Source organism: Diabrotica virgifera, chromosome 3 (genome assembly GCF_917563875.1).
Source record: "Diabrotica virgifera virgifera chromosome 3, PGI_DIABVI_V3a".
In the NCBI taxonomy this organism is placed as follows: domain Eukaryota; kingdom Metazoa; phylum Arthropoda; class Insecta; order Coleoptera; family Chrysomelidae; genus Diabrotica; species Diabrotica virgifera.
Window position 1 is genome coordinate 236,213,394 of NC_065445.1, and position 22,770 is coordinate 236,236,163.

General features: G+C 32.6%; 1 protein-coding gene across 1 annotated transcript in view; it reads right to left on the reverse strand.

Moving 5' to 3' along the window:
- Window positions 1-1,776: 1,776 nt before the first annotated feature.
- Window positions 1,777-22,770, reverse strand: part of LOC126881605 (farnesyl pyrophosphate synthase-like) — a 34,527-nt gene continuing 13,533 nt past the window's right edge. Inside the window, exons 2-4 of the mRNA XM_050645966.1 lie at window positions 21,039-21,336; window positions 19,385-19,801; window positions 1,777-2,183 (exon numbers count right to left, since the gene is read on the reverse strand). Coding sequence (XP_050501923.1) covers window positions 1,839-2,183; window positions 19,385-19,801; window positions 21,039-21,336 — 1,060 coding nt within the window. The 3' untranslated portion in view covers window positions 1,777-1,838. The remainder of the gene's footprint in view (window positions 2,184-19,384; window positions 19,802-21,038; window positions 21,337-22,770) is intronic.

The following is a 22,770-nucleotide window of genomic DNA, read 5'->3' on the forward strand; positions in this document are numbered from 1 at the left end:
TCACCAATTTTAATAGGTGTATTGCGATATTGAATTATAATACGGTATTGTATAGCGCGATTCGCTTGACGTTGTCATAGGTACATCTAAAATACACAGACAATTGATTTCTTCAAGAACAGCTCTGTCACTGCCAGAAAAATTAGCCGGGAGGAGGGGAGGGACCTCAGCTTAATTTGGAATCTTTCCAAATTCTACGCCACTGTCGGAATTGCTATTTTAGTGCAATTTTTGGATTCTCCAATATATTCTATGTAAATAACATACTCTTCACTCGTAACGCTGAAGCCGTTGGTTTTCGAGATATTTGAAATTGAAAATGAAACGGCATAGCTGTTTTTATTTAATGTGTTGTGCCCGTTCATTTTTAACTTCAAATATCTCGAAAACTTAGGATGCTATCGTTAGAAATGAAGAGTATATTATTTACATGTGAAGTATTGGAGAATATAAAAATTATGCTAAAATAGCAATTCCATCAGTGGCGTAGAATTTGAGAAGGGTCAACCGTTCACTTCCCCCGTCGTACGCCACTGGTAGTAGCGAGAAACGTTTATTTAACATAATTTAGCAGAATACACAGTTCGTACACTTATTGGCAAGTATAATAAGGATATGTCAAATACTTTTACAGTACTGGGTACAAAGAGGTCATTTTTAAATTTTTAAATCAAACATCCTGCAACTCAATAAGGAGCCACATTTTATTTGAGTGATTTGGGTTCAATATTAACTATTTATAGGTAGTGTAAACACTACTACATTATGTTAAATAAACGTTTCTGACTACTTCCAGAGGCGTACGACAGGGGAAATTGAATGGTTGAACCTCTCCACATTCTACGCCTCTGGCGGAATTACTATTTTAGCTCAATTTTTAGATTCTCCAATCCTTTCTATGTAAATGATGTACTCTTCATTCGTAACGATAAAGTCATTAGTTTTCGAGATATTTGAAGTTAAAAATGAAGGAGCACAGTGCATAACACAAAACAGCTGTGCCGTTCCATATTCAACTTCAAATATCTCGAAAAATATGACTTTATCGTTACTAATGAAGAATACATCATTTACATAGAAAGTATGGGAGAATACAAATATCGCACAAAAATATCAATTTCGCCAGTGGCGTAGAATTTAGGAAGGGTCAACCATTCACTATCCCCTATCGTACGCCTCTTGTAGTAGGTAGAAACGTTTGTTTATCATAATTTCGTAGGGTGTATATTACCTACACTTTTTGCCAAGTATGATAAGGATACGTGAAATAGTTTTGAAGTGCAGAGTACAATTAATTAATAAATTTTTAGATAAAACACGCTGTAACTCAGTAAGGAGCCACATTTTATTTAAGTGTTTTAGGTTAAATCTTCGTATTTTTTGCTAAGGTTTTTTCAGTTACTATATACTACATTTTTCAGTTTCTTTTATTTATTTACCTATTTTTTCATTAATTCAACAGTTTATTCTGTTTTTTTTTGTTATCGGTGTTTTTTCCTTTTTTAATTCTTTTTTATTTTTTCATCAATTTAACATTATTTGTTGGGATCGCTTGTCTATAAACGATTTTATACACATAAAAGGACCACGGAAAGGTTGTGAACCTATAAGGAATAAAACACAGTTGCGTTAATTTAGAGTTTATAATAATTTTACTAAGTAAAATTACATAAATAAAAGCTTAATTTAATTTATAATTAATACTAAGCAGAAGATTAGTATGCAGTACAAAATTAAATAGGCAGTGCAAGAAAAAACCAAACTTTAGAAAATAGCTTAAATTAACAGTTCTTTATTTTCTCCAGTTATATGACATTACATCATTAAAGCTTATAACATTAAAGCTTAAATCTGTCATTTACAACAAAATCTAGTAAATCTATAAATAATTTTGGAGGTATACATTTGGGTAATTTATTATGTATCTTAAAATGCATGTCTTCATAAAAATCTTCCTTTAATTCGTCATAAGCTTCCTTTAGCTTTAACTGTGTAAAAACTTTATAAACTTCTGCAACTGATGCCTTGTTGTTGACACCATAATGGTTCTCTAATATTTTTCTTTGTTCTTGATTCCCTCTTTTGTAAGCTTCTACGGCAAGCCAGGTTGGTCTTCCTTCGGATATATCAGTGCAGGACTTTTGTATGTCGGAGAATGGGCTGAATACACAAGTCACATCATCCTAGAAACGTGTTAAAAATGTTTATAATTAAAAGAAAAGGAAAAAAAATGTATAAACATTATCAATTTCTTTGCAACACGAAAATACAGCAGCTGCATAAAAGTATGGTCAAATCTGAGAGTGCAGGAAGAGTCTATACCGGTTTCGGGGGTTGTTTCCCCTCATCAGTAGTCCCATATCCTCCTCTCTCAGATTCTTCCACGTACCACACTTTGGGCCTTTCCGAATTGCAAAGAAAGAAATGTCACGGATGAACTAGGGCCATTTACCGAAAAGCAAAATAATTTATCAATCGAAGTAGCAGAGGAAACGACAATAAATATCTTCTTCATACCACCAGATTGACAACAGGTGGAATACTTTCTTGGGTTACACCTCCTGAGATTTTCAAAATTTAAATCTTACAGGATGCCGAGGAAATTAAGATGAGAGCATTTTAAATAATACATCTGCTCAGCGTGGTAAAAGCTCCAACAAGAAACTTTCCTTAATACTCAAACAAAAGAGTAAATGAATTAAAAATGTATAAACATTCTCAATTTCTTTGCAACACGAAAATGCAGCAGCTGCATAATACTATGGTCAAATCTGAGAGTGCAGGAAGAATCTAAAAAGGAAATTTGAAAAGATCATTTTGTTTTAAAAAAGTTGCTTGATCTCATAAGTGGTAACTGTTTTTTACCTACAATGGCATGTTTCTATTCCTACAGGGTGATTGATTAGTGGAGTAAAGCTCCGTAGATGTGTTATAGTAATATATAGCGATAAAAGTTAATAACAAAAATTATAGCCAACTTTGAGCTTCACATTACAAAATTAGTCAGAATGTTACAGTTCGATAACATAGTCGCAGAACAAACTTACGTTTTTTTAAATGGAAAACCCTGTATTTTATTTTATATTCAAAATCTTCTTAACTTCTCCATTACAAAAATATAAAGTTTTGGTATGTTACGCAAGGTATTTACAAAGTTATAACCAATTTATTTTATATGAAAATCGTAACAAGTTCAACTCCCTGTATAAATAAAAATAAGCACAACGGCAACGGTTTATTGACGCCATATTTTTTTTATTTATTGTCAAAATTTGCACAAATGATTGATGTTGCTAATTTTCTTTATATTTAATACAGGGTGAGTCAAAACGCCAGTACATTATTTTCTCAGTAATTTTAAATGGAACACCCTATAGTATATATTACTATCGAAAAGTACCATTACCATACTTTAATTTATATTTAACATTCCATATATCTAAATTTATTAGTTTTTATTAATTTATTACTTAAAGGTTATAAAATGCCTCCAACAACAAGAGATGAGATGAAAAATATAACAAGTGTATTTTGAAGTGTTAATTTACAAATGCTTCGTAGTGTAAATAACTCATTTAATGACCGTTTTTAGGCATGCATAAATGTGTTAGGAGGTCATTTTGAACAACTTATGTAATTAAATATTTGAAATATTTTATTAAAAGCAGCTCTTGATTTTTTTAAAAATGTTGTATTTTATGTTCATGTTTTTTTTTGTAAAATTCTTTACTGATAAATTATTTTTCGTTCTTTATTTGTTACATTGTTAAACTTACATACAAAAGTAGTTTTAAATTGTTTTTACAAAATTTTCTATTTTGGTTCTGTGTTTTTTTTTGTAAAATTTATAATTAATACAATATTTTTCTTTCTTTATTTCTTATACTTACATACAAAAGTAGTTTTTAGTTATTTTAAAAATGTTGTTTGTGATTGTGTTTCTTTTTCTAAAATTTATTACTAATAAATTATATTTCTTTCTGTATTTGATACACTGTTACATTTATTACCAGATTGATAATCAGTAATAGTAAATTGTCAGTTTTAGACAATTCAGCCATGGCTTACTTAAAGAAACATTTAGACCCGTAATTAGGGATTCCAATGAACTGTCAGTGGTGGTCGGTGGATGGCTAAACTGACATGCCCATAGACATAGTTAAGGGGGGTGGTCATGGCGTATCTAATGTTTACATTGAATATTGACAAATTGGTAAAGAATATCCTGTTTGGTTTTGTTTTTTTGTTAATTGTGTAGCGAAATTTGTGAAATTGTGATAGCAAATTAAATATGAAGTGGTTTAAACATTGGATACGCCTATGGATGACAGTTTCGCCATCCAGCAGCCATATTATATCACGTGATTTGGAATGCCTAATTAATAATTTGCTCTGAGAAATGAAAATATCTCGAAAACTAATAAATTTTGACATATAAAAATTAAAGTACATTAGTGATATAAAATACAGGGTGTTCTATTTAAAAATACTGAGAAAATAATGTACTTGCCTTTTGACTCAGCCTGTATTCAATATAAAGAAAATTAGCAATATCAATATTATGAAAATTTTGACAATAAATGGACAAATATGGCATCAATAATCCATTGCTTTTTTGCTTATTTTTATTTATACAGTGAGTTGAACTTGTTATAATTTTCATATAAAATTGGATATATAACTTGTAAATACCCTGTATAACATACTAAATTTTATATTTTTGTAATTGAAAAGTTAAGAAGATTTCGCATATAAAATAAAACGTATTCCATTTAAAAAAACATAAATTTGGTCTGCCACTATGTTATAGAACACCCTGTAACATTCTAACTAATTTTGTAATGTAGAGCTCAAAGTTGGCTACAATTTTTTTTTAACCTTTATCGCTATCTATTACTATACCTAACGGATCTAAGGAGTTTTACCCCACTAATAAATCACACTGTATAGAGAACAGATTATTTAAAATCTATTTACCAAGTCTTTAGATTTGTATAGGCAATTTTTCTACTACCGTATAATAACATGCTGATTATTCACTATTTTTGAGCAGATAATAAGACCCATTACTTTACGCGTGAGTAATCGTTCATTACTCACGGGCCATTACTCACGGGTTTAGTAAAGTCAGCAGCACCACTTCATAAGACCAAATTCAGACTAAGACTATATTTTATTGCTAATTTATTGCTAATTTATTACGCAAAGGAAAAATTTATTGCTGTAGCCGTTTCCGAGAAACAGTGGGTGCTGCTAGCTTTACGGTAAAGCTAGCAGCACCCACTCTATATCTCGGCAATGAAAAGGAGTACAGGGCTCATTTTAACGGCATATTTTATTGCTATTTAATTGCTCTTGATTGGTATATTAACCAATCCCGAAAACTACCCCATCATCCCCTAGCGCAAAACTCACCCCCGAAAAAATGATTAAAATCGAAAATTCAACCCCAAGAAATTAATTGCTAATTTATTGCTAATTTATTACGGAAATAAAAAATTTATTGCTGTAGCCGTTTCCGAGAAACAGTGGGTGCTGCCAGCTTTACGGTAAAGCTAGCAGCCCCCACTCTATATCTCGGCCATGAAAAGGAGTACAGGGATCATTTTAACGGCATATTTTATTGCTAATTAATTGCTCTTGATTGGTAAATTAACCAATCCCGAAAAACTACCCCATCATCCCCTAGCGCAAAACTCACCCCCGAAAAAATGATTAAAATCGAAAATTCAACCCCAAGGAATTAATTGCTAATTTATTGCTAATTTATCACGGAAAGAAAAAATTGATTGCTGTAGCCGTTTCCGAGAAACAGTGGGTGCTGCTAGCTTTACGGTAAAGCTAGCAGCACCCACCCTATATCTCGACAATGAAAAGGAGTACAGGGCCCGCTTTAACGGCATATTTTATTGCTAATTAATTGCTCTTGATGGATATATTACCCAATCCCTAAAAACTACCCCATCATCTCCTAACGCAAAACTCACCCCCGAAAAAATGATTAAAATCGAAAATTCAACCCCAAGAAATTAATTGCTAAATTATTGCTAATTTATTACGGAAAGAGAAAATGTCTTGCTGTAGCCGTTTCCGAGAAACAGTGGGTGCTGCTAGCTTTACGGTAAAGCTAGCAGCACCCACCCTATATCTCGACAATGAAAAGGAGTGCAGGGCCCACTTTAACGGCATATTTTATTGCTAATTAATTGCTCTTGATTGATATATTAACCATTCCCTAAAAACTACCCCATCATCCCCTAGCGCAAAACTCACCCCCGAAAAAATGATGAAAATTCAAAATTCAACCCCAAGGAATTAATTGTTAATTTACTGCTAATTTATTACTAATTTATTACGAAAGGAAAAAAAATATTGCTGTAGCCGTTTCCGAGAAACAGTGGGTGCTGCTAGCTTTACGGTAAAGCTAGAAGCACTAAAGCTAGCAGCACCCCAGCTATATCTCGGTAAGGGAAAGGGTACAAGACCCATCTTATCGGCATATTTTATTGCTAATTAATTGCTCTTGTTATACATTAACCAATCCCGAAAAACTACCCTATCATTCCCTAGCTCAAAATTCACCCCCGAAAAAATGATGAAACTAGAATATTCAACCTCACGGAATTGGTTGCTAAGTAATTACGGAAAGAAAAAATTTATTGCTGTATCCATTTCTAAGAAGCGATAGTTATGCCAACTTTACGGTAAAAACAATCATAGGTATATCTCGACTATTGTCGACAATGATAAGGACTATTATAGGGCCCATCTTAGCGGCATATATTATATTAGTAAAAGTACCCTATTAATACTCACCCTAGCAAAAAACTCACTCCAAAAGTCGAGATATCGGTCAAAACTACAAAGCCTGAAAAGTGAAATGCGAGGTATTAATTACCTACTAATAGTAGGGGAGGAAAGTGTGCTAAATGTGCAGTCACTCGAGCGCTTTGGCGATCTACTGAGTTGTGAAGAGTAGGTCCTAAAACCAAAAAAATTTAAGTAAAGTTTCCATTTTAGTGGTGACTTTCCATTTTTTATTTAATTTTCCATTTCCAACAATCGTTTTGCATGTACTTAACTTACCTTATCTTAATCTGATGATTTGGAGTTTTTCTAAGGATAGATTTTTTTTCGGCCCCCCCCTTTACGATAATTTTTTATTTCCGTAATAAATTAGCAATAAATTAGCAGTTAATTCCTTTGGGTTTAATTTTCGATTTTCATAATCATTTTGGGGGTGAGTTTTACGCTAGGGGATGATGGGGTAGCTTTTTAGGATTGGTTAATATACCAATCAAGAGCAATAAAATATGTAGTTAAAATAATCCTTGTACTCCTTTTCATGGCCGAGATATAGAGTGGGTGCTGCCAGCTTTACCGTAAAGCTGGCAGCACCCACAGTTTTTCGGAAACGGCTACAGCAATAAATTTTTTATTTCCGTAATAAATTAGCAATAAATTAGCAATTAATTCCGTGGGGTTGAATTTTCGATTTTCATAATCTTTTTGGGGGTGAGTTTTACGCTAGGGGATGATGGGGTAGCTTTTTAGGATTGGTTAATATACCAATCAAGAGCAATTAAATAGCAATAAAATATGCCGTTAAAATGATCCCTGTACTCCTTTTCATTGCCGAGATATAGAGTGGGTGCTGCTATCTTTACCGTAAAGCTAGCAGCACCCACTCTTTCTAGGAAACGGTTACAGCAATAAATTTTTTCTTTCCGTAATATATTAGCAGTTAATTCCTTTGGGTTTAATTTTCGATTTTCATAATCATTTTGGGGGTGAGTTTTACGCTAGGCGATGATGGGGTAGCTTTTCAGGATTGGTTAATATACCAATCAAGAGCAATTAAATAGCAATAAAATATGCCGTTAAAGTGATCCCTGTACTCCTTTTCATTGCCGAGATATAGAGTGGGTGCTGCTAGCTTTACCGTAAAGCTAGCAGCACCCACTGTTTCTCGGAAACGGCTACAGCAATAAATTTTTCCTTTGCGTAATAAATTAGCAATAAATTAGCAATAAAATATAGTCTTAGTCTGAATTTGGTCTTATGAAGTGGTGCTGCTGACTTTACCGACATTAGTTAATCAAGTGATGCGTGCCTAGTGACATATTATCTAATAAAAATTTTAAGTCCGTTAACTTCAATATAAGTACATCATCCAGTTTTGTACAAAAAAACAATAATAATTTAGTATAAATACTAAGAAGCTACTACAAATTTTAATTTCATAAATTGCTCAAATATATCACTAAATATTTATATAGAAAATACGGTCTTAAAATGTAGGTACTTAGTTCCTACATAATAAGATTTTTGCCTTTATACGAACACATAATACAGTCTGTCGAGACACTTATAACAATTATACGCCTCCGAATAGTAGGCAAGCAATTAGTCAGCTGAGTACTATTACTGAACTACATTATTTGGTTTTGTAAGTTTTAATGTTAATTGAGGAGAAATTTGCTAATTATGTGTGTGTGTGTGTGTATGTGAAAAAATGGCTTGGATGCGAGTCCGTTAGCCACAGATTTTTATTTTATTTTTACCTCAATTTATTAGTTTTGTTATATTTATACGTATTTCACTTAAATGATTATATTTGTTTCTTTCAAGTAGTTTATGAGTAATTTAAATATTTCCATTTTATGACAACTTAGTAGATATTCTATACTAATTGGAAAATGAACTTGTGTTTGTCGTAAATTGTAATATAATTGATTTATATATCTCTCGTTAATTTTGCATTCCAAGAAAATATGGTTTAAATCTCTAATCGAAACATTATCACAAAAACATACTGATGAATTAATTATTCCTAATTTGTGCAGATGTGCCTCATATTGCTAATTATAATATTGTTATTCTGAAACGAGTAATTTCATTGATACAATCGTATACATGGTGTATCACTTAGAATGTCCAATTTGTGTGTTGTAGATTCTAGACCACAAAATATTAACATTTATCCCAAATTACTTAATAGTGGAGTCACTGAAGGTGGATATGAGCTATTACCTCCGATTTCGTTAAACCTCCATCGATTTACATGAAAATTGGTGAGTGGTTAGAGGATATCTCAAGGAACAAAGGTGACATGCTGCCAACTTTCGCTTTTACCCTGGGGGTGGGGGTCGCTTTCACCCCTTCTCGGGGGTGAAAATTATTTTATTAAAAATAACCCCATAATTCGATGGAGGGAAAAATTTTAAGCAAAATTTGTTATATAGAGTTAATAAAATAAAACAAAACTTTTTGAGTTATTAAAGATCAAAAATTTTAATATTTTTTGAGAAAAATGCATGTTTTTAACCATTTTTTCATCAATAACTTAAAAAGTGTAAGTTTTACAAAAAAATTATTATTATCAAAATTAAAGTTAAGAAAAAATGAAATAAACTCCTTACTAGAAAAACCTTTTAATGCAAACTTAAAGTGAGTTATAGGTAATTGAATGTGTATTTTTTTTCGGCGAGTAAAAAACTCTAAGAATTCAAGCTGGAATAACGGGAAATTGATGCATTTAATAACATAAACTTATTAAACATTTGTCAAAGTACTTATAGTCGTGTCGCCAGGGGGGGGGGTATAACGGCCTCCTTAATTCAGATGGACTTACCCAAGTTTTTTTTATGTATTTTGACCCGTAGAACACGAATTTTTTGGGTAACAGTTGATCCGGATGTCGATAAGATTGTTATAAGCAAAGAACTTGAGGAATTACATAACAACGATTTCTCGCAAAAGAAAACATTTTTTTGTATTTTTTAGGTCATTCTAAGCAAAAAACGTACTTACAAATTTTTTCGTAGGATGAATAGTTATCGAGATAAACGCGGTTGAACTTTAAAAAAATCGAAAAATTGCAATTTTTTAACCCGAATAACTTTTGATTTAAAAACAAAATAGCAATTCTGCTTATCGTATTTGAAAGTTCAAGTCAAATTATACCGATTTTGATTATTTGTATTGCTAAAATTGATTTTTTTACTGTTAATCAAAGCTATAAACACATAGTGTTTGAGTGATGTTTTCAATGATCTCCCATTTAAAATCGAACGAGTAGGTAGAGCAGGTACAAGTGCAAGCGAGGCTATTTCTACGTAGCATGCGTTAAAACGCATGTATTTCCACGAGAAACACTATGTGTTTATAGCTTAATTTAACAATAAAATAATAAATTTTTAGCATGCAAGTAATTAAAACCGATATAATTTGGCTTGAACTTTCAAATACGGTAAGCACAATTGCTATTTTCTTTTTTAATCAAAAGTTATTCGGATTCAAAAATTGCAATTTTTCGATTTTTTTAAAGTTCAAACGCGTTTATCTCGAATACTATTCATCCTACGAAAAAACTTGTAAGAACATTATTGACTTAGAATGACCCAAAAATTACAAAAAAAAAATGTTTTGTTTTGCGAGAAATTGCTGTTATGTAATTCCTCAAGTTCTTTGTTTATAACAAACTTATCGACACCCGGATCAACTGTTACCCAAAATATTCGTGCTCTACGGGTCAAAATACATAAAAAAAACTTGGGTAAGTCCATCTGAATAAAGGAGGCCGTTGTACCCCCCTGGCGACAGGACTATTAAAAATATCTATTTTTCAAACATTTTCTCCAAACCAATTTTGCTCCAAAATTATTTCAAAATTTATCTTTTAAAAATTTTTCCAAAAAATGTTGTTATCTTTTTTTTAATAACTCCGGTCATGTTTACGTTATCAGGTTCATCTAAAAACTGTTTGAAAATAAATTCCAAGTTCTATCTAAACACGTTAAACTTAATCTTTTAAACCCCTTAATTTTTTAAGAATAAAAGGTTAAATGACCTCGGTTGCATGGTTCCCACAGCAAAATTTAAGATTTAAACGTTTCTATCTCGGTTATTTTTTACCCTATAGAAATAGTAAAACAGGTAAAATATTTGGCATAGAAAAAACTAAAATTTGGTTATATATAATTTTGTACGTATATTGAGTAGTTTTGGAGTTATTATCAAAAGAATATGAGAATTACAATAATTTTAAAAATCATGATTTCTTTAAATTATATCTTTTTTTCAAAAATATGCATTCTAAACTGGCCAAAATTATCGAAAACACTACTTATGCTAAAGTAGTTCTGTATGATAAAGTATGATAGAGAAGTATGATAAAGAAGTTCTTGCAAGGATTGCTATAAATTTTAATTTTTGTGGAAATGGCGTATATTTTATTTTTCACTTTCTCCTAAAAAAATCGAAACGGTTCTTTTATTTTCATTATAACTTGCTTAATTTTGACGCTATTACCTTGTTCTGAAACTTATTTGATAGGTATTCCGGAGTACTTTGACAAATTTTTAGCAGGAATATTTTATACATTGCATCGTTTTCCCGTTATTTAAGCTTAAATACTTAGATTTGAGTACTCGTCGAAAAAAATACAAATTCAATTGTCAATAACTCACTTTAAACTAACATTAGTTTAGTTATTTAGCAAGGAGTGTATTTAGTTTTTTATTATCTTAAATTTCAGTAATAATAACTTTTTTGTAAAAGCTTATAGTTTTTGATTTATACGTGAAAAACCGATTTACAACATGCATTTTTTTACAAAAAAATAAAATTTTTGGTCTTTAATAACTCAAAAAGTGTTGATTTATTTTAATAACTTTATATAACATATTTTGTTATAATTTGTCCCTCTATCGACTTATGGTATTATTTTTAATAAAATAATTCTCACCCCCGAGAAGGGGTGGCATCCACCCCCAGGGTAAAAGCGCAAGTTGGCATCATGTCACCTTTGTTCCTTGAGGTATCCTCTAATTGCTCACAAATTTTCATGAAAATCGATGGATGTTCAACGAAATCGGAGGTGAAAACCTTCAGTGACTGCACTATAAATAAAATATGGCTCCTTACTGAGTTACAGGGTGTTTTATTTAAAAATTTAAAAACTATTTTTACCCAGTAGGTACTTTAAAACTATTGGATGTATCCTTATACTTTTCCAGAAAGTCTGGCCATTATACACCCTACCAAATTATGATAAACACACGTTCCTAGCTACTACCAGAGGCGTACGACTGGGGAGAGTGATTGGTTAACCCTTCCCAAATTCTAGCCACTGAGGGAATTACCATTTTGGTGCAATTTTTAGATTCTCACACTTTCTTTGTAAATAATATACTAGTAATGGTAACGTGAAAGTTATTAGTTTTCGAGATATTTGAAGTTAAAAATGAAACGGCACAGTTATTTCCATTAATTTATAATATGATTGATAATGATAAATATTTAAAAATTATTTGTACCCAGTACTTTCAAACTATCTGACGTATCCTTATCATAATTGGCAGAATGTGTAGGTACCGTATAATAGCCTTCTATATTATGTTGAATAATCGTTTCTGGCAACTACCAGAGGAACTACGACAGGGGAAAGTAACTGGTTGAGTCTTCAGTCAGACTCTGACCGAATTCTACGCTACTGACGGAATTGTTATTTTAGTGTAATTTTTAGATTTTCCAATACTTTGTATGTAAATAATATGCCCTTCATTCGTAACGATAAAATCATTATCTTTCGAGATATTTGTGGATAAAAATAAAACGACACACTACATTAATTAAAATAACTATGCCGTTTCATTTTTAATTTAAAATATCTTGAAAACTAATGACTTTATCGTTACCAGTGAAGAATCTATATTTACATCGAAAGTATTAAAGAATCGAAAAATTGCGCTAAAATAGTAATTCCTCCAGTGGCCATTTACTATCCCCTGTCGTACGCCTCTGGTTGTAGCTAGAAACGTTGATCTATCATAATTTAGTAGAGTTTATAGTATTCACACTTTTTGCCAATTATGATAAGGATACGTGGAATAGTTTTAAAGTACTGGATAAAAATATTTTTTTAAATTTTTATATAAAACACTCTGTAACTCAGTAAGGAGCCATATTTTATTTAAGTGATTTGGGTTAAATCTTAATATTATTATGAGGTCTAGAATCTACAACTCAGAGATTGGACATTCTTAATGAATCACCCTGTATATCGGAATACGTTTCATTTATTATATTGCAGGTATATAAATAACAATTTACAGCAAAGAGATAATTTCCATCTATAAAAAGAACTTAAATCATGCGAGTTCACAGTATAGGTATAGATAAGGAAAAATATATTGGCAAAGCTCGCAACGTGGAATAAATAATACAAAAAAAATAAAAAAAAAGATGTAACCGCAGACACGTGTTTCTGACTCATTAGTCGTCATCAGTACGGTATAGCCAAGTTGGAAAAAAGAGCAATTTATTTTGGGGAAGGATCACTCCAGGAGCAAGTGCCCAATTGTGACAAAAAGGTTAGAAGACGCCGTTGGATTCAGGACTAAAACTAACACAGCCACACCAAGGAGCTACAGCTACCCGAGGAAAGAAACGCTAGGATGTTTAAAACATAAAAAGGATCTTAATGAATGCGAGTCCACAGTATTATAGGTATATGTAGGTGACTATAAATATATCGGCACAGCTTGCAATGTGGAGAAAAGAATACAGAAAAAAATATAAAAAATATTTAATGCAACCGCACTCACGTGTTTCTGACTCGTTAGTCTTTTATACTTTACTTCATTACAGTTGCGACCTTTGCCAATATTTTTTTTTGCTTATCCATTATAAAGTACAATAATTTTTGTACTAATTAAAAAAAAATAGTCGTAGAAAAAGTATAGTATTTTACTCGCATGAAATGTAATATAATGTAAATACTGCCGTGCTTAGAGAAAACGCCGTATCTGCAAAAATCTGAAAAAATTATATTTATACATTTTTCTAACCCTAATTTGCATATCTATCTTATTTGCTTACTAAAAATGACGTAAGTTAAGCCAAAAAACATTAAACACAACGCATTTTATGCCGTATCTTCAAAAATGTTCATGGATACTTAGAATAAATGCGTCATCTGAAAAATACTTAGAAAAAACGCCGTATTTAAAGGTCAATTGCCGCGTTTATCCTAAGCAGGCGCTAGATGCGGCGTTCTGCCTAAGCATTTGACAGATTTTTACAGCATGTGTAAAATTTTTAATAAGGTTAGTTTGTTGCCATTTTTCAACGAGAACGGTTGTTTGATATAATTTTTAAATATGTTTAATAGAACACAGTTAATACTGCAGAAGGCTATTTTTTCTTTATCAACAGAAAATCTAAACACATATATGTTTGAGTTGTTGGTGATCAAGAAATAATGTGTGGTTCTAGAAACAATGCTGTACTACTAAGTGAGACAAATACTTCCACTAAATGTGGAGTTTCCTGAGGTATAGCGGAGTTTTCTATGTGTATGTATATTGTTGTTGATGCGACATTGTATTATTACGTTACATCAGACATTTTCAACAGTGCAAATTTTATAAAGCTTGTTCGAAATACAAATTTTTATACGAAGTATTTTGGTCGCCGTAGGTCGTAGAATTTCTAAATAAAAAATGTGTTATAAAAGTACATAGTTAAATCAATGTCTAATAATTAATAATTAAAAATAAACTTGATCGTAAATGTTAAATCGTTCTGGAATGTTTTTAATTTTAAAATGCAAGAAACGCCCCTTAGCGGAAAACTTATTAATTCCTAATTATTTCCAGCACTATTTTTGTCCATTTTCATGACACACTTTTATAAAAAATGTTTTTTATTCTCCTTTTTCATCGTTATATTGTATTTATTATACAGTAGACTCCCTTTATAACGAGAACTGAAATGTCAGACTAATTATCTCGCTATATGCGGATCTCGTTATATCAGACAACAATAATATTGTGCATACATATATAGGGTGTCTCAAAAGTAGCGGAACGGTCGAATATTTCGCGAAGTAAACATCGGATCGAAAAACTGAAAAATACATGTTCAATAATTTTCAAAAATCTATCCAATGACACCAAACACCAACCCCCACTACACCCCCTGGAGGTGGGGTGGGGGTAACTTTGAAATCTTAAATGGAAACCCCCAATTTTTCTTGCAAATCTGGATTCTTTACGTAAAAGTAGGTAACTTTTATTCAAGACATTTTTTCAAAGAGTGGATAGAGGGCGCTATAATTGGGAAAAACGATTTATCCTGATACCATAGGTAAATTATAGAGACGGTCTAATATCTCACGAAATACACTCCCAAATGGGAAACTAAAAAACCCACTACCACCTAAACACCCCCTGGAGGTGGGGCGGGGTAACTTTAAAATCCTAAATAGCAACCCCCATTTTTTATTACAGATTCGGATCCGTCATGAAAAATTAAGCAACATTTATTTGAAACATTTTTTAGAATTGTTAATAGATGGCGCTTTAATTGGAAAAATACGATTTATTAGCGCCATCTATCAGAAATTTTAAAAAATGTTTCGAATAAATGTTGCTTAATTTTTCATGACGGATCCGAATCTGTAATAAAAATGGGGATTGCTATTTAGGATTTTAAAGTTACCCCCCACCCCACCTCCAGGGGGTGGGTTGGAGGGTCACGTTTGGTGTTATTCGAAAGGTTTTCGAAAAAGATTAAAAATCTGTTTTTTAGTTTCCCATTTGGAAGTGTATTTCATGAGATATTAGACCGTCTCTATAATTTACCTATGGTATCAGGATAAATCGTTTTTCCCAATTATAGCGCCATCTATCCACAGTTCGAAAAAATGTCTTGAATAAAAGTTGCTTACTTTTACGTAACTAATTAAAATCTGCAAGAAAAACTGGGGGTTTCCATTTGAGATTTTAAAGTTACTCCCTACCCCACCTCCAGGGGGTGTAGTGGGGATTGGTGTTTGGTGTCATTGGATAGATTTTTGAAAATAATTGATCACGTATTTTTCAGTTTTTCGATCCGATGTTTAGTTCGCGAAATATTCGACCGTTCCACTACTTTTGGGACACCTTGTATATATAGTTGTCTAAAATATTACTTTCTATAGTGATGCCGTTCGGAGCAATATAGGATGCTAAATATTGTTTCCTCCACAATTAGGCTTCGCCATCATAAATTATAATTTTTTTTACAATATTCAGTATCGGCCAATAGATAAACAGAATAGGAAGAAGTTTATTATAGGTAGGCGGTGGATTTCTATTAAAGCACTACCCTCGATAACCGCACAGATGTTGGGAATTTATGTATAAATACAAGTAGTTGGGGTATTTACTTATAGCCATTACAGCGCTAAAAATAGATAAAGAATAATAAAGATACATATTTTACGATTTCATTTTTCCTCGTTATATCCAAATATGCCTCGTTATGCAGGTGTTCAGTTCAATAGGAGTTTCATGGGACATCTAGTGTACCTCGTTATAAGCGAAACCTCGTAATAACCGTGTTCGTTATAGAGAGAGTCTACATCAGAGTATTATAAAATAAGAAAATGCTTAGCGCAAACGCAGTACTACATTCTTCCTAAGGAGGAAAAAGTTAATTTATGTAGTATACTTAGAAAGAACGCAGTAACATGAGTTTTTAGAGTAAATAAAATATATTTTACCAATCTTATATATAAATATGAATTCTATGATATTTATTATGTATATAAATTAGAAAACAAAAAAAAAATTCTAAATAGTTTTCAACGGCTAGACATTTAAACAAAAACCGATTTTACTCAAATGTGATCTCTCTGCAGATACGGCGTTTTTCCTAAGCACGGCAGAATAGTCCCATCATTACCTGCTCGTTGGATAATGTATTATTATTAAATGAAACTGCAAATTTTGTTATCGGTACCTATCTACATTTTTCAGTTAAAATACTATGCCCTTTGGCGGCAGCACTGTGGAATCTATAGTAGGCCGGGCCGAAATTTTTTCTTTTTATTTTTCCACACGGCTAGTTGCCAAAAGTTGGGACTAGCATTTATATAATCCTATACCAAATTTGGACCGGTTTAAAAAATATTTAACCGGGCCTCCTGGCCCTTAAAATTTTTTTTTGGTCGAAATTTTTTTTAAATTCTTGTACAAGGCTAGTTGCTAAAAGTTGTAACTATTATTTATATAATCCTATACCAAATTTGGGACGATTTAGAAAGTAATTAACCGGGCCCCCCGGCCTTTAAAGAATTTTTATATTGTTAAAATAATGTTTGGGGCTATTAAAAAAGCTTCTGTTGTCATATTTTAATATTAAGCAAAAGAAAGATAATACAGTAGGCAGGAAAAATACTTAAGCTTTTAAATGTCGTTTTAGAAGATCTAAACTAAACCTTCAAAGATAATACAGTGCTGGTTATTCGACACAAATAAAATTCGGAGAGGAGTTAAGGGAAACAGACGGCAACTCCAGCATGGGAATAAAAATTTAAACAAGACAATATTGAAGGGCTACACTTTGATGAAAGGAAAGATCAAACTATGATATTCGGAAAGGCGAGACGAATTATGAAAACTAAAAACCATATAGCTTTAATTGAAGGACCCGGTAGTTTATATTTTGGGTACTTGGATCTTAGCCAGTCTCGTGTCATGGATATTGTCGAAGGAATATTAGACTACTTACAAGCTATTATAGATCTAAGCAAATTAGGTGTTATGGGATGTGATGGTTCAAATGTAAATACGGACTGGAAGGCGGAATCATACGAATTATAGAAAGGTGAGTAAATAAACCATTACAGTGGAGTGTATGCCCGTTGCACGCTAATAAACTTCCCTTGAGATATTTGCTGCAAAAACTAGATGACCACACAACAGATCTCTATTCATATTCTGAGCCGATTGGATCCCTTCTTCCCAATTTCGAAAAAATGCCTTTTATTAAATTTAACACCATAGAAGCTGTCCTGCCTCTTGTAAATGAAAATGATCCAAGTCCAGATCAATAGTATTTGTCCAAACTATCCTAAGCAATAATTGGAGATGGAATATGTTCTCAAAGTTTGGCAGAGAAAAGTCCAAGGGAGATGGCACAAACACGTTGGTTCACGACAGCTAACCGCATTCTTAGAGTTTATGTAGCTACAACTGATCCTTGAGAAAGCTTAAAGATGTAAGCTGAGTTTGTAATACAAGTATATTCACGTATGAGATTTGAGATAAAAACACAACCAAAATTGGAATATGGCGCCAGGCATCTATGGAAATCAATGCAGCCCTCGAGAGATTTTCCGAATAATGACTGCGTTCACCAGATGCAAACACATTCACAAATGTTTGCGCTTTGATTCTAAACTTGTTGACAGCGAACTGACCGCTTTCCAAACATGTTTGACGTTAGCAAGTCGTTCAGAACCATAAAGCGCAAACTGATTGCCAACGTTTGCATCTGGTGAACGCGCCCAATGTCTCATCATTTTATCAATAAAGTTATTTAAGACAATGCTTAATTTGTACACCCGGAAATCATTCAAATTTGTATGTTAACAGATTAACGTCAACGTATTAGAGAAGATGCTCTCAGAAGGATTTTAAAATGTAGGAAGGCCGGTATAAAAATTGTGCTTTCATAGTATCCCAAATCCCTAAATCAATGTCGATGCAGAAGAATACATAGATCTCATAGACTGGATGAATAGTACTGTAACAAATCCTCCTCTAATACAGCATTTAGCAGACGAAGAATAATTGTGGGACATGGTGAAACAAGTCCCAAAGTTTGACAATTTTCCTTGCCATACTAAGCGGTGGAGAGGTGTGTGAAGATAATTACTGATGCATCAATAGAAGTGTGTGGTGAAGAATCTATAGATGGTTATATTCGAACTAAACTTGATGCCAGAAAGAATTAGCCAATATTTGAAAGTAAATGTCGACACTATGCTTCAAGGAATGAGTAAGTAAAAATGTTGAGCAAAGGAGGGTGGGCGAGTGGAACTCACCGTGCAGCAACCTCATCGTGGTGAATTCTGGGTTAAATGAATATACGAAATAATGTTAAATATCTGCATATTAGTTCAATATAAAAACCTTTTGTGCCGAATATTAATTCAAGCAAAAAGCTGCACAGTGCACAGCGCAAAAATAGTAAATAAATATGCATTGGTTAACCCTCTCTTATATTTTTAGTCCTGGGGGCCGGTTAAATCTTTTTAGATCAGGATGAAAATGTTTTAACAAGATAGTAGCATTGATATTAATATCTTAGACACTAGCCTGCCCCAAAAATAAAGCAAAAAAAAAATATTTTTTTAGGTCCCCGGGGGCCCGGTCAAAAATAATTTAATTCGGCCTATGTTTGGTACACAGTATTAGGACTACCACATACAACTTTTTTTTACTAGCCCGTTTAAAAGTTCCCAAAAAATTTTTTTTCCCTTTTTCGGCCCGGCCCAATCTATAGGTCAATATGTCTTGCACAAGGGTTCCGTTAAGGTATAACTTACATGAATTTTATGAAACACTGCAATCTCAAGACAAATTTCTTCAGCAATAGCATGGATACTTTCGTCATCAATGTTCGCCAAATAAAGGGCAGATTTAATCAAAGGTAGGTTATAATGGTAAAACTTTATAAAATTTTGATACTTCTCTACCTCCTCCATTTTGAACTGTTGTAGTTCGAATATTTGAGCCACGTTCGTGATTGAGAACGATTTCAAAATTGATTTTAGGATATTAATACATTGTGGATGAGAGGATAGGTGGTTTAATATGAGGATATTAGCACCCGTTTCTAAAAACGCTGCATCAAGAATCGCTTGGTTGACACCTACATCTGGAAGAGTGTGCCATGTTGGTTTATTATACCTGGTGTCAGCAGCATCTGCTATGTCGTCGTCCAGTAAAAGGGAGGCATCATGCTAAAAGTGTAAGTATAAAATTGTTCAGCTAGTAACATTATAAATTGCAAATATTTATTGAAATTTTTTAATATTTTTAAATAAAATCTAAGAAAAATACAGTTCAGCGGAAAGGCCTGGGAGATATGGATGTTAAGTCGCATAAACCATCCACTTTAACGGATCTGATAGGCATTTGCTGCAACTAAATATAATGAACGGAATGCCGCAGTAGAAAATATTCTTCATCATAACTATCAAAGTGGGCTAGTGTACATCGACACTAGTTACTTGAAACAGGGTTAAAGATGTAAATAGCGCCGGAACAATCCGAAAGGATCTCCCCGGCAAAAATGCCATACGATATTATTATTATTATCAAACTGGAACACCTAAATAAACCATCTCCCATATTATCACTACGTTTCTGAGAGTATTAAAACTAATCCAAAAAATTTTAGAACAAAAAACAGAATACCACAAGAATGGTGATCAAGCATCATAATACCTCTCTTCAAAAAGGAAGATAAATCGGACCCGGAGAATTACAGAGGAATTAATTTTTTAAACACAACACTAAAATGGACGCATGTGGAGGGACCACGTAGATCGGATGGACCCTGAACGTATGGCGCATTGGGCGAAAACACAGAAGCCCAACACCAAGCGACCCATAGGAAGACCCAAAAAACGATGGTACGAGAGTTGGAGCTCCGGATCGCAGCAAAGACTGTAACAGTGAAACAGGACATAGTCCTATTACAAGAAGAAGAAGAAAGAAGAAGACTAAAATTAACGACCAAAGTAAACTGAATAAAATTATAACATTAGCAGAAGAACAACAAGGTTTTAGGTCGGGAAGATCATGCACTGACACTATATTTATAATAAGGCAGGTTAAAAAAAATCGTTAGAATACAACAAACCGGCATACATGTGTTTCATGGACCTTAAGAAGGCTTTCGACAGGGTCATATTAAAGGACGTTATCCATTTGTTATACTCGAGAGAGGTACCTCTAGGAATACTTAAAACGATCGAAAATATCTACCAGAACAACAAGATAAGAGTAAAAGTAGATGAAGAACTAACTGACCCAATTGAAACTGGCAATGGAATAAGACAGGGAGAGTCAGTTTTCTCCTTGCGCAGAGTGAGAACTTTGTGGCTTAATTCCAGATAATAAATTATACTTCGCTACGTTAAAGAGATTGTGATAAAAGGATAAAAGCAATGTTATTATAAAAGAATATCTTACCATTTTATGACACCATCCTAGCACGTAAGCGTTTTTCAGGTTGCTTTGATTGAGAACTGATGGCTTTTCTAAAAGTCGGTAAGCATGGACCATAAATATTGCTCTAGCCAAATATTTAGGATCTAGTTTTAGGTGATGGTCGAGTAATTTTGAAAATCTGAGTTTCAGATCTGGATAATTTTGGTGGTATATCAACTGTTCGTTTATAAGTTCTTCGTGGATCTCTGGATAGGTCGAGAGGATAGCATTCGTTTCGAAGGCCAAATCTAAATTTCTTTGGCGATTTTCGTAGTTCGGTCTAAAAAATATGTAAAATAATATTCCACCCATCCTATTCAAAAGTGTATTTACTCAAAATAACATTAATTTTTGTATTATCTATCTAACTAACAAATTGCGTTATACATAATGTGTTTTCTCAAAAAATTGTAATATCGCAACCTTAAAAATATTTCAATATGGAAAGAACCGTTATGTCACAATTAAAAATTAAAGCTCATGTTCCGGTAAAAACAGTATCATTCGAACTTATGACAAGAAGGTGCGCTACTTTCTGGTGAAAAACATATTGATAATAAAAAAGTATTAATTTAAAAAGCGTCCATTTATAAACCCAATGTTTTTTAACGTTCCTTTGGGAAAAAGTAAATCAAATTTTTGGAAAATATTCTGTCTTATTGTATTACTTCGAATCAAAACTATATTATTTCGAATCAAAATATCGTTTTTTTAGTTATTATTTTCTTTTAACAAGCAGGTAAAATATTGATACAAAAATTTAGTAAGAGCGTAGGCGCAAAATTTCGAACCAATGCTTTTTAAATGCATAATTTTTTTCGAATCCTGAAAAAACGAATAAATATTTTTGAAAAATTTAAACGCAGTATGAAAGATTACATTATTATTGAGGGCCGAAAGTTCCTTAGAATAAACAAAAACATTGTTATCAATGAGATATTTAAAACTAAAAATCATTCTAAATTTTCTCTTTTTTTACCCCTGTAATTTATAGAAGTTTTCAGGAACTTTTGGCCGTCGGTAATAATGTAGTCTTTTATTTTGCTTACAAATTTTTCAAAACTACTTATGGTGGGGGAGCCCAAGCGGAGATTTTTCTCGAGCGCGTCAGAAAATCACATGGGGAGAAATCTTGTACCTACCCTGAAAATTTTTTACCCATACCATCTATAGACTCTTAATACAGGGAATTTCGTTAAGGGGTGTCCTAAAAAATATATCCTCAAAACTCAAAAACTCAAAATCATCAGATTCAGTTAAGTACATGCAGAACAGTGTATATTTCAAAAATCTGACGATTTGTCCAGGGCGTAAGGAAATGGGCGAGTTAGGTACAAGGTTTCACAAAAAAAGCGAATATTTCGTGAAATGTACGTGTACGTCAGATCGAATAAAAAACTGAAAAATACGTGTTCAATATATTTGAAAAATCTATCGAATCACATCAAACTCGAGTACCAACGGAGGTGGGGTGGGGGGTTAAGTACTTTAAAAAATAGTTTCCTTGGTTGTTTGTAGTCCAGGAACCAAAGCGTTTCACCTCGAAATTTTTACAGAATGGATCAATTTGCTTGAAAATTTGAGAATAAGTAGTGGATAGTCCATGGATCAAAATCTATATGATGCCGACAGGCGCTTTTACCACGGGGGTGGTTGCCACCCCATCTCAAGGGTGGAAATTTTTTATTATATTTTGACCGCAAAAGTTAATAAA